The sequence below is a fragment of the Centruroides sculpturatus genome, unplaced genomic scaffold (genome assembly GCF_000671375.1).
Source record: "Centruroides sculpturatus isolate CEXI.00-Female unplaced genomic scaffold, Cexi_2.0 scaffold1108, whole genome shotgun sequence".
NCBI lineage: Eukaryota > Metazoa > Arthropoda > Arachnida > Scorpiones > Buthidae > Centruroides > Centruroides sculpturatus.
Genome location: NW_019385232.1, coordinates 64,724 through 78,100, shown reverse-complemented (window position 1 = coordinate 78,100; position 13,377 = coordinate 64,724). Strand labels below are relative to the sequence as shown.

Genomic DNA, 13,377 nt, shown 5'->3' with positions numbered 1-13,377 from the left:
GACAGCTGCATCTACTGCACCCTGATGATCGGAGCCATCTGTATAGAAGCAAATCCCGTTTGGTGATTCAGTGGGATGTAAGTTGAAGTTTGGACTGATGTTGCTGGCAGGGTGAATGATGTTTAGGTCTATACCAAGCTTCATAACTTCGTCGGCCAGGGAGTGAATCGAATCCGACAGTTTGTGGTCACTGATAGTCTTATGAATCAGGTCCGGGTTGGTGTTGGCCGTAATCGTATTCACGACAAGATTTTTTATATACTTGTACATTATCACAAGTACAATTACCAGTAGGGCGTCCGTTGGGGGTTTTATAGGATTTTGTAATAGCAATTGCTGCAGTCTGCTGCGCAGAGAGAAGTTTCTTGCGAATGTAGACTTTATTCACTGCATATCCCCAAACCTCACAGCCGTAGGTAAGGATGGGCTCTACCGCACTTTTATAAATTATCTTGCTGTTCTTACTGTCGAGGCCCCAGTAATTCCTAGCAATGCGCCTAAGGCCTTGATTGGCTGTAACTGCCTTGCTGTAAGAATAGTAGATGTGGTCTTTCCAGGTAAGTTATCACTCCAAGGTACAATTGTTAACATTTTGAATCTTTTGCCCATTGATCTTGATGGAAGACTTTTTCCGAAGAGGGTTTGCCTTTGGGAATACCATGCTGGAGCATTTGTTGTAATTGATGATTAGGTAATTTTCTTCACTCCATTTGTGCACCTCATTGAGGAGGTTATTCGTATAGCACTGGAGAGTTTCATGATTTCGATGAGACAGTAGGATGATCGTGTCATCAGCATACCCCTGTATATAGGGGTTGCCGCCATGAGTAGTGTAATTGTTTAGATTTAGGATCCCGTTATAAAGGATATTCCAGAGGAGAGGTCCCAACTTAGAGCCCTGAGAGCATCCCCTGGAAATGGTGGTCCCGTGAAGAATCTTTCCAGCTTCAATAGCCAGGGCAGTCGTTTCCGTGAGGTAGCCTTTTAGTAAGTTAATATTAAGTCATCAATAAATGAATTCTTGAATACCTTTAAATTTATATTGGATTTTAAAAACATTTTAAATCGTTTTCTTAATTAAATTTTTTATTATTCGTTTGTCTATTTTCTTTAGATCTTTTGCTGTTTAATTCTTCCGGCTTTCTAATCATGCCCATTATGGATCGGCCAGGCTCAAACGAAGACAAGATCTAACATATCTTGATCGTCCCAACATAAAAGTTTTTCAGCCCACCCGAACTCGAATCCGGGTCCTCAAAGCGGAAATTTGGTGCCATTATTGCATTGGTCATCCGTCCATTCAGCCTATTCAAATGATTTACTTGAAAGGAGAATCATCATCCTTTTAGGTCACTTACTCTCGAGTAAGGATAATTCAGTTCTAGTTTAGTCTCGAACTGAATTGTTCTGATCTGGTCTCGAATCCCTTTCGGTGGAAGCGCAATAAGCTTTCATGACGCCATTCAGAGCATATAGATATTACAATAAAATTAGCTATAAATATATTTGATTCATTATTTTTCTTGCATGATTAATATATAAAGCTCCAAATACATCAAAATATTTTCATAGATATTTCTTAATTAATACAAAAAGAAAGTCCTGTAAACATTTTACATTAATCGCTCGTGAGTCATCTAAATACATTAATAACAGTCAAAAGACATTTCGATGAGTCATGCTAATTACAATAGACAGTTAGGTAACTACCAAGTAACCCTTGGGTAATTTTTGCACAATATATATAATTTTTAAGTTCTGTTTGTAATAAAACTATGCCATTACAAAATAATACATACACACTTACTATAAACCAGGGCCTTTCAGGGATCAAGTTTTACTCTTGTAGTCAAGAAATGCAATGGAATGAATAATTTGTAAGAAATGTTTCCGAGACCACCGGCTTAAAATATCTAGATTCAGGTCAAACACGGTAGTATTGTAAAATGTATTGTAATGCTGTGTAGATTGTGTGGGGATCACTCGGTACTGAGGCCTAGAGAGCCTTTTTTAGTCTCACTGTTCCAGAATTAATGTTGCCACCTTTTCAAAATTGCTGGCCCGGATGGCAGGTCAGGTTTGTTCGAACAGAAGTTCCTGACGCATACACAATGTCATTTTACCATGCGAAGAGTAATGTGCACACCAGTTCTAAACCAGTAGGAACTTGTGTATCAGCAATCTAAATTAAGAAACAAAATAACTTATTCTGTACCACATATCTGAAGACCCAATGGGGCAGTTGGGGCTTCTTCAATTACATCTAGCAATCGCTGCACAACTTTTAATTACACTTTTCAATATGAAATGGTGAAAATTTATCAGAGCAGATTGAATTTGAGTCATGATTCAGATTCGTTTAGGAGAAGATTAAAACATTGACCTTGGAGTTGTCCCTAAATTATGTAATAATGTAGACATGGGTGTGATCGTTACAAGAGGGTGGAGTAGTTTATAATGTTACGTAATGCTAGGATCTCAACCCTAGCATTACGTATTTGTTTGCTAGCGAACCGTACTGTTTGTCACTTCTTTGTATGTTATATATATAATTAATAATTTAACATTCGGTACTCCGTGCTGTGTATTATTCCTTAATATAATTAAGGGATATGCATTATGTAATTTATAGACTTGCCCCCTTGATGTGTCTACTATTTTTTAAATTAACTAATAAGTAGGAGTAATTAATTCTCACATTTAGATTTTACATATCTAGAAACTTGTTATATATATACGGATTGAAACACCCATTTGTTTACTTTACATTATAAAATTGATATAGGTATTTGTTCTTTAGAAATAATAGGTCAAGTGCAATTTTTAGTACAGAAAGACAAGAATTCTTCATTTTTCTTTTAATTTTATTGAAATGTAAAATTATAAAATGAAATAAAAACCAAAATTGTACCCGAAACCCTGTTATAACAAAATTGAATGCCAGAAAATCGCGATCATATACAGTTTTTATGGAGTCGATACAAATTCATTTTTGTAGAAAACTTTCAAAAAAACATAGAAAATGGCGGGATAAAGAAATCTGTTAAATTCAGTTTTTTTCAAATATTTTGATTACAAACTATGAAGAATGCAATAAATATTTTAAAAATTTAGATAAATTCATAAATTGTTTTAATCTGATGCTAACCTTTTAGAATAAAAACTGCACTTGTGGTATTTAATTAAGTAGTGTTTTCTGAAAATCAATTGCTGTTTTCTACTTTAAAATTTTCATTTTTGTAATAACAGTTATACTATTTTTTTTAAAATATAATTTAGCTAACTTGAACAGGATTGTTGTTTAATAGGCTTATTAAGACAATGTATTTGCATACAATTTAATTAAAAATTTACTTCTCCAAGCTGCCTTATTGGAAGTCTTGTTTATTTACTATAAGTCTCAAAACTTTCAGCTAATGTTGCCAGGTCTGGAATTTTCGAATGATAGACTGTAAGACCCACTGTTAGGAATTTAGGACTTTTTAGTAGTGCATACATTAGTACATATGTATAGATGATACCCAAATGCCATTTTGTTATGATATTTTGGGAGCTAATAATATTTCTGGCATTATACTTGCAGCCCATCATCAAGGTGGAAATCCTAGAAGAAACAGTATTCTATCTAGTGTTTAAAAGAAAGTTATCTGATGGGTTGAAAGGTTTGAAAGATTTACTGTAAACAACCATACGACCTCCAATAAAGCAGGAAATAATATATATATCTTAATTAACAATTAACCAATTTACCTGTTCTTGATACAGATCTTAATTGTTTTAAACTGTAGATAAATACATAAATCAACATTTATTTTTAAATTTTATTTAAAAATAAAGTAAGTACTTTTGTTTTTTCTATGAATTCATTGAATACATTCATGTTTATTTTAGAATGTCAATAATTATCTATAGTTTTAAGTTATGTTAATGTATAAATTGGTCTTTTAATGAAAAAAGATCTTTCCAAAATGGAGAAATGTGTTTCGGGTATATAAAATATTCATAAAAATATTTCTTAGTTTAGAAAAGATTTTTTTATCAATAAAAATGATCCATTTTTGTACACTTTTATGCAAAAAAAAAAAACTACTGAAAACTTTTTACCTTCAGGAAACTTATGAAATATAAATTAGACATTTATATATTTTTACAAAGCAGTTATTTGAATAAGCCTAAGTTGTATGTTCTAAAGGTGATTTTGAGTTGTTAAAATTCAAATGTATAGAAATGAAGTTGTGATTGACATAAATGTAAATGTGATTTAATTTTTAAAAAATTAAGTTTTCTTTTTAACTGAATTGAACAGTATATCTTTCACTTTCTGTACAAGAAGTTCCAATTCTTTTTCTTGTTTCCTTAAGCTCTCATTCTCTTTAATTAATTGCTTTTCCTTTTCTTCTAGTTCTTTCTCTCTTTGTTTCTTTGTCTGTCGAGAACGACGAGACGATATATTATTTTTCCTTCTCATCTCATAATATTTTTCACTTTTGGAAGTAGATGCACAGTCTGTGGTTTTAGCTCTTTTGTTCTGTGGTTCGTAGTAGTCACTTCCGTCCAAGAGAATGCCCGAAGACGAGGTGGATTCGGATTCGGAAGAGTGGGGTCTAGCGCTAATACTTTCGACGGGATTGCTGTCTGCAATTCCTAGTGCATTGTTGTCCGATGAATCCACGTGCAAGATTTCTTCTGAAGTGCAAGTGGAAACAGAACAATATTCCTTTAAAATTAAAAGTGATGAATTTTAAATTTTATATGTATAAATCATTATTATTGTATTAAATTTATTATAGGTTCATTCTAATTAATAAGACAGTTGGTTCTATGAAACTAAGGATAGTTAACATACCTTGTTTAAGAGTGCATTCAGATCCTGAAATGATTCAATGTTATTTGAATCATGCAATGTTTCGATGTTATCTGAACTTTCAAAAATAGCAATATGAAAGGCTTTGGAAACAGAAGAAAATTGAGATGGAGCTTCAGAAGTTGTGATAATCATGTTAGTTTTATTATTTGGATCTTCCAAGCTAGTCAAAGGACTTGCAGACAATGTTAATATTGATTTTTCTAAAGGCTCGTCTAAATTAAATTTTTCAGAATCATCACAAGTCACATCTGATGTGGATTTTATGGATTTTGTGCATTCTGCAGAAGATAAAGTTGTTAAGTTGTAACCAGAAATCTCTTGCCTGTTGTCATCTATCCTTTCAGTTGATAAATTCATTTCATTTTCAATATCCAAGAAATCGTTTTCCATTTGCAGAAAATCATCTATAGAAATTTTAAAATACTATAAAAATATGATTGGCATTAGTTTATTAACAAGTAATTCATTGAAATATATTTTAAACAGATAACTTCCAAAGCACAAATCCAAATGTGGTAATTAGTTGACATAAATTTGAAAAATACATTGTTCCAGAACTGATCTGTTCTGTTCTTTATAAGAATAGCAGGATTTATACTTTTGAGTTTTATTTGTTTATTATAATCATTATATTTGTATATTTATTCAAATTTTCTTACACATAATGTAATTAAATAGTATACAACTTGCTTTCCATTATTTATTAGATAAAATATATTAATTAAAATAGGAAGGTTGAGGAGTTTTTATCAAAGTCAAACCCTCTAAAACAGTGGTTCCCAAAGTAGTACTACAGCCTGGGGTGAAAAGAAGCAAGTTAGTGACAGGGAGGCACTAGAGGTAGGGTACTGACCATAAACTAGGGTTCAGGTCACTGGCAACCTTTCCCTTTTCTCTGTTATAATGGGTAAGAAGAAAGGTTTCCAGATGTGGACACAAAGTGTGAAGTTCATAGAAAAATTTTCTAAAAATATTTCCAAGCCTTTCTCACACAAGAGAAAATGGGTTAGTGGACATTGGGGTACAGTTGAAGGGTATTGGATATAAGTTTATGAAACCAAGGGGTGGTGGCTCAAAAAAGTTTGGGAATCACTGCTATAAAATTATGCAATTCTCAATTCTACAGAACATCTTGCATAAATAATAGATTTACAACAGAAAAATAATTTAAAATCAGCAATAGCATTGAGATTTTGAATTAAGAGTATAGGAAAATTCATCAGTTTTGTTCAGCATCATCTTTCAAAAAAATTTTATCAGACATGGGAATGATGCAATGAATCACATCCATCACATCACACTTCTCTGAGTTGAAAGTCTTACCAGAAGTATTTTTTTTAATACTATTTGCATTTATTTCTGTCTCTTTTGAAAATCTTTTACATTGTTATAAAATTGTGTACAATGAATAAATTTTATTATACATTCATTGGCAAAAAAGTTATACACCAAGAAGTATGCATTGGAATCTAAAGAAACGTTATTAGTGCAAACGTAAGTGATTACGTCATCATCACAAATGGATAATTTCCTGTGCTATAACAGTACAATTTAAAGGGACTTTTAGTATCTTGTACGAGGTCTGTTCAAAAAATACGTGGACTGTTTGAATTGCGTGGCTCTAGTTGGTTCCAGGGTAATCCACTTGGTGTCACTAGGTTTGTACAGATTGTCTGGTGATAAAGCCGTTTTCCGATTACAGATATCGTTATTTGTTGATTAGCTACACGGTTTTTAGTAAAGTGCAATTTTTTCGTTTGTCAGATTTCAGAATGAATGACCTGATGGAGCAACAACTGGCTGTGAAATTTCGTGTTAAACTTGAAAAATCTGCGACTGAAACATTTGCTATGCTCAACACGGCTTATGGTGATGTTACTATGAAGCATACAGCATGTTTCAAGTGGCATGAACGTTTTAAGGGTGGTAGACAGTCGATTGAAGACAATGAGCGTGCTGGACGTCCTAAGGGTATTATTCACCATGAGTACCTCCCCCAAGGCTCCACAGTAAACCAGACTTACTACGTTGAAGTTTTGAAATGTCTGAGGGACACTATCCATCACAAAAGGCCAGAAATGTGGAGGAGTGGTGACTAGTTTCTCCATCATGACAATGCTCCAGCCCATTCAGCCCTCAGAACTCGTGAGTTTTTGGCCAAATACTCGATCACTGTTCTTACTCACCCCCTACTCACCTGACCTTGCTCCTTGTGACTTTTTCTTGTTTCCCAACCTCAAAAGACCCTTGAAAAGAAGATGATTTGAGACAATTCCAGAGATTAAGGCAAATGTGATAAAGGTGCTAAAGGACATTACAAAAGAAGCATACCAGGACTGTTTCAACAAGTGGCAACACTGTTTGGATAAGTGTGTGTGTTGGGAAGGAGAGTACTTTGAAGGGGACCCAGAGATGTAACTTCTACATAAATTACATTTTGTTTTATGACGTCAGTCAGCATATTTTTTGAACAGACCTCATATACCTGAATGTAAACAGTAATACAGTTGGGCATGTAGGCATACAGGTATCATATGCTATCTGTGACAGAATTTTCATAGCAACTGCCACTCTAGATCCTTCACACACACAGACACACACTTGTAAATGGCTGAAGCTAGCATCCCATCTGTTCTCACAAATGTGTGACAGACAACAAATCTAGAAACTGAGCAGGCAAAGGAAGTGTAACAATGTGATGGAGACATTCTTAGGAAACCTATGTATGGCTGAGCATTATCTTACTGGAAAATGGCTGCTTTCATACCTGTCATGAAATGCATACACATGAAGATGTAGGAATTTCTGCATGTATTGCTGTGTCATCAATAGGATGACACAGCAATACGTGCAGAAATTCCTGAGGATGATTGCTTAAAGCGTTCAAAAGTGTTTTTAAGATATTAAAAAACGATTTGCTGGATTGTTTAAAGGTTTTGATTTTTATTTATAGTGTAGTTCCAGTAAGAAAGTATTTTATTTATTTATTTAGTCATCAATAGTGTTACCACCTGTCCGGTTTTCACCTGGACAGTTCAGGAATCGACTCACTGTCCAGGTGAACTATTAATTTTGTCTGGGAATGTTGTGCCCAACCTGTCAACCTTTTTTTTTTTTCCTTTTGCTTGTACAATTCATATTCGTACACGTCTCCAATATCCAATAGAGCTAAGTCATCTGTAGTTGTTTTTCTTAATTTAGGTTACTTACGTTACTCCTACCCAATTCTCCCTAGTCCCTAACTAACTGATTTAGAACTGTCATGCACTGCACGTTATTCTTTGCATTGCAAAATGACATTGTGCATGCGTCGGAAACTTCTGTTCGAACAAACCTCACCTGCCGTCCGGGTCAGCAATTTTGAAAAGGTGGCAACACTAGTCATCAATGTCTCTCACATCATTACTAGTGGGTGAATGTCATACAAGATGGCTGTCCATACTAGCACATCAGCAGTAAGGGAAATGTAATGTTGCCACCTTTTCAAAATTGCTGACCTGGATGGCAGGTATTGTGTACGAGCAATCTAAATTAAGAAACAAAATAACTTTGCTTTAAAGAGCTAAGAAGCATAAGAAGCAAAGAAAAAAAAAAAAAATAAAGAAGGTCACCAGGTGTGACATACATTGGCACGTTGTTGTAAGATGGCAATGTTAAAATAAAGTAAATTTATAAAAATATTTGCTAGTAATTTGTTTCATCATAATTTCACAATTTCTATGAAATCCTGGACAAATTAATAGTTAACCCGTTAACCCGGACAATGAGTTAAAAACTGGATGGGTGGCAACACTACTCAACAGTAAAGGTGGGACTGAAGCTCTCACCATTGGTCCCATACATTAGTGGCAGTCTGTTCTCAAAAAGAACTAAGACTGTCTTTAATTAATTAAAGACAATACAGTCCACAGCAATCATGCTTCTCTTTCACAACACCACTGCAAATAAAGCCAATGAAGTTGTGGTGCTAATGGCAAGATATGTAGTGATTACCATGCAAGCAAATTTGGTTCTGCTAATTGCCTGCAAATGGTATGGGAGAGCCAGAGTTCTCTAGTAAGGCTTCCACCTATCTCTAGATGGTGGACAAAGACACCATTAAAACTATTGATGCTTATCTTCGTGATCAGATGATTATATCTTCTAGTGGTTTGTCTGGAGCACCCAACACTTGTCTGTTAAGCATATGTGCCCTGACATAACCACTGATCCCAACACCATCTCACAGTCAGATCAGAATGACCCAGATGGTGGGAAATTTGGCAAAATGGCCACCTTGCTTTTCTCAGTCTGATTATGCAGATTTCTCAAACTGTTTCAATTGTGCACAATGTCTTTGACTGCATCATACAGGCATGAGAAGTGTTAAAAGACCAAACAACAGGTACACTGAAAATTCTGAATGCAGTGAGTCTCTGCAAGTCTTTTTATAGGATAGTGGGGTAATGATTTTAAGGCATTCTGGTGGTATTACTTCAAGTGCAATCAGACCACAACTGTAACCATTTACATACCTACCTCAGACAGCTGTTTGCAAAGTGTAACAGTAATCACAGAATTCTCTCTGGGTACATAACTTTTTTGCCAATAGGTATATTTGAAAATTCATCATTCATTTTTACTTTGTATCTTACACTAGAAGGTTTTTGCCTGGCTATTTTATAATGAAATGTTATAAAGTAAATAGTAATAAAATGTTAAGATAACTGCCTGCAATTATACATATGATATGATAAGAATTTAATGTCTTAATTATTATTTGAATTTTTAAGAAATTCTATGAATTGTAAGATTGAATATTTTTAAAAAGATAGTTTTAAACTAAACATCAAACACTTCATAAATTCTGATAAGTCAAAGGCAAGCGAGTGTGGATATGAAGTGCAAATCTCAATGAAACTTTTACTGTTCTTAGGTGGTGACGACCTGAGTACACACAAAATATTAGGTGTAGACAACTAACCGTTTGATAATAATTAACAAAAAAGATTTTAGTGTTCATTATGAAGTGCTCAATAAGGATGACATTTCATTGCCCTGTACGGCAACCTGCTAAGACCTTCACCTACTACAATGTTGTCCATACTTTGAATCCTTATGTTTCCGGAAATTTTTATTTTGATTTCGGACTTAAAAACTAAGTATGATAAAATATAATTTCTATAAACTATTTTGTCTTGCCTATAATATCAACAGTAGTGTAATTTTCATTGTTAGTATAAATTATTGTCTTTGCTACATTATAATTCCATTTTTTAAATGTTATCAATATACAGTCTTTCGGAAAATTATTGGAATATGAAAAAATTGAATTATCATCCAAGACAATTTTGATTTTTACAATACAGTAAAGAACAAAGAAGTTTTATAGTATTAGTAAACAAATAATATTGATAATAATGTTAATAAGAAATTTTCATTTCTAATAAAGTACCTTAAAATAAATTATACAGTATTATATTCCTCAAATTATCTTCCAATGTTAATATATTATTTTCTCCAGTTCAAGTTTACTACTTTTAATAACAAAAAAAAAAACTAATAATTAGACATGAAAATGTTCTCTTATTACTATTCTTTTCTCATTAAAAACATTTTATAAAAAGTTTTAAATAATTATAAATAAGCTATTAATTGCTTATCTTCAAATATAATCTTGGAGTTAAATTTCTTGGCTAAAATTTTGAGATAACTTCCAGAAAAATTATATTCATAATATGATTTTGTTAAATTATCATCAGAACATATCTCAATTAATATAATTTCAAGACAAAGTTGTGATATTGTATGTTAAAATGTTCTCATGTCTTTTTAAAATGATCTTATACTCTATAAAAAGAAATGGGTTCTTTCAAATCTTCAATTCTCCCAATACTTTTTAACCTGTAATCTGCCTCACTCACTCAATGATAATTAATATTGCTGAGAAGTTAGGAATGTATAGTTATCAAAAACTTGTGTGTAAGACTGTTGAAAAGAATACTGCCTTTAAAGTCAGCCAAGATGTTTTATAATGTGACAGAAAAAATGCAAATATATGAAATGCTCTTATCATTTATAGATAAATTATTATGGTCGAAAGCATTTGTGGAGTAGTTAAGAATATAAATTATTATGATTAAATAATTTAAATTTTCTTAAAGTTCTAATAAGTTTAAGTACGAAACAACTTATAAAAGCAAAAAATTAACATAATGTTAGACTATATAATAATACTTAAAAAGTGTATTTCAATAAAAGTACATCTGCTATTAAAATGCCCATAATCATACCTATTGGTATTTCTGAATCCATTAAAGATTGACAATCGAAAGGGCAACAAGGTAAAAACCCATTCATTTCCTCGAGCCATTGAAATGAATGAGGCAGATCGGTAGAGTGATTTTGATCCAAATCTACAATCCATTTTTCTATTAAATCTTTTTCTTTAGCCTGCTGATAGAAATAAAAATTACAAATATAAAACATTAATGAAATCAACTTTTAAAAAGTTATAATTAATATTCAAGTTCAGACTGTTTATCTAAGATTAGTTTTATTATATGAACAAATCCTTTTAGCAATTCTAATTGCATTCTTTGGATTCTATAATTTTAAAATTAGAAATTGTATAGTTCTAGAGATGTAGAACTTAAAAATGATTGAAACCAATCTTAGGATAAATAGTCAGCTTTTTAAAAATGTTTTCACCTATCTATACAAAAACATTCTACAAAAAAAGCTTGATTAAATTTGCATATCCTGAAATTTAACTTTATCTTATCAGTATAGCATTTATGTATAATATACAGGGTAGCTCAAAAGTTAGTCCAGAGCAACACAAGGGTATCTGATGCCCCTAGGCAAAGAAAATGTAGGTGCACCTGTACATTGTCTATATATATATATACATCATCATATTCACACAAACATATATATACACCCATGCATGTGAATATTTATAAAAATAATATCATTATGAACATTTTTTAAATTTTCATTAATTAACACTAATTAATGATCCATCTTTTCTTTGCTATGAGTACGGCCGGCACCCCAAGGTGATCACCTAGATTTGCCTTATAGTAAAAATGTCCCTGAGTCAGTTAACCAAAATATATTTTAAAAATTGCTTTAAGGATAGTTAAAACTGGTTTGAAACACGTGTTCTATTTATTAAAAACAGCTGTAATATAAACAACATGCAGCTGTTCCAAACCAGTTTTAACTATTCTTAAAAATATCTCCCTTAACTGACTTTTGGGCCACCTGTGTATCCTGTGCGTGTGTGCATATACGCACATACAAATGGATAAAAAAATAAATCATTCATTTTTAAATAAATGATAACAACTATAAATATAAAAAAATATCTATGAATATCTGATATTGTAGTTTAAAAAATAATTAAATCTCTACAAATTAAAAAATTTAAATATCATTTACGGTTGTTTGGTAAGGTTATCAAACCGTATACACTATGTTTGTGTATGTATGCCTTACAGCCATTTTTAGATTATCAAAAACTGATTTTTTGAAATATAGAATGAAAAAGAAGTTAATGTTGGATAATAGAAAATTTAATCCACAGAATACAAAGAATTAAATTTGTAATTAAAAAAAAATTCTTTAATATTTGCTTTTATTTTTCTGTTCTACTCAAAATATTTATTGATATGTTTATACAGTCAATTGACTTCTTAGCAGGGGCGGATCCAGAAAATCAGAGTTGAAATATATTTATTTATGAAATGGTATTGAATGACAAACTTTACATCGAGTATGAAAAAACATAAGAAATAAAGAATTATTAACAAAAACTTATAAACGATCAATTATGTTACATTGATTACAACAAAACAAATCTTATAACTGAGATGGGTTAATAATAATAATTTTGGGCACAGAGCCCAAACGGTTAGGGTTGAAAGTTGAAATTTGGTACATAATTAGGGTATGTCACAAGAAGGCACACTAAGAAGGGATTTTTGGAAATTCCTTCTTAGGAATTAAGGATACTTCTTAAATTCCTTCTTAGGTTAAGGATCACCTTGAACTCGGATTCTACTGTACTATTTTAGATGCAGTTTTTTGCGTTTTTGCGGGAATTCGAACATATTTTTAGACCTATCTAAAAATTCTCTAATTAGTCTTGGAAGAGAGTGAACGTAATTCTTGCACCCAGTGTAAACAGGTAAGATCGACTATAATTTAATAATCTCAATCTTCGCTATTGTTGTTACTTTTTGCCCGAGCAACGCCAGACTCATCTGCTAGTAATACTATAAATCAGCGATTCCCAACCTGTGGTACGCGTACCCCTAGGGGTACGCGATAGGTTGTTTAGGGGTACAGAAAAAAGTTAGCTATTATGGCAGAAAAAATAATATATTATGTATCACAAACTAATAGTATTAAAAAATTATTAGATAAATAATGTTCCTTGCAACAATCACAACTTTATTATACATTTTTTCTTTTAGTTTTTTTTTCTTTAATTTAAAGTTACAATATGTAAAATTAACAATACG

The 13,377-nt window shown here is 32.1% G+C and overlaps 1 protein-coding gene across 4 annotated transcripts in view; it reads right to left on the bottom strand.

The window, feature by feature from the left end:
- Window positions 1–1,608: 1,608 nt before the first annotated feature.
- Window positions 1,609–13,377, bottom strand: part of LOC111636489 (CCAAT/enhancer-binding protein-like) — a 22,904-nt gene continuing 11,135 nt past the window's right edge. For 3 of the 4 annotated variants that reach the window (XM_023381752.1, XM_023381753.1, XM_023381750.1), the window contains exons 3-5: window positions 11,140–11,302; window positions 4,847–5,271; window positions 1,610–4,717 (exon numbers count right to left, since the gene is read on the bottom strand). In XM_023381752.1, coding sequence (XP_023237520.1) covers window positions 4,277–4,717; window positions 4,847–5,271; window positions 11,140–11,206 — 933 coding nt within the window. In that variant the 5' untranslated portion in view covers window positions 11,207–11,302 and the 3' untranslated portion in view covers window positions 1,610–4,276. Of the gene's footprint in view, window positions 4,718–4,846; window positions 5,272–11,139; window positions 11,303–13,377 lie in introns of all 4 variants that reach the window. The other variant, XM_023381751.1, reaches the window with a different exon arrangement.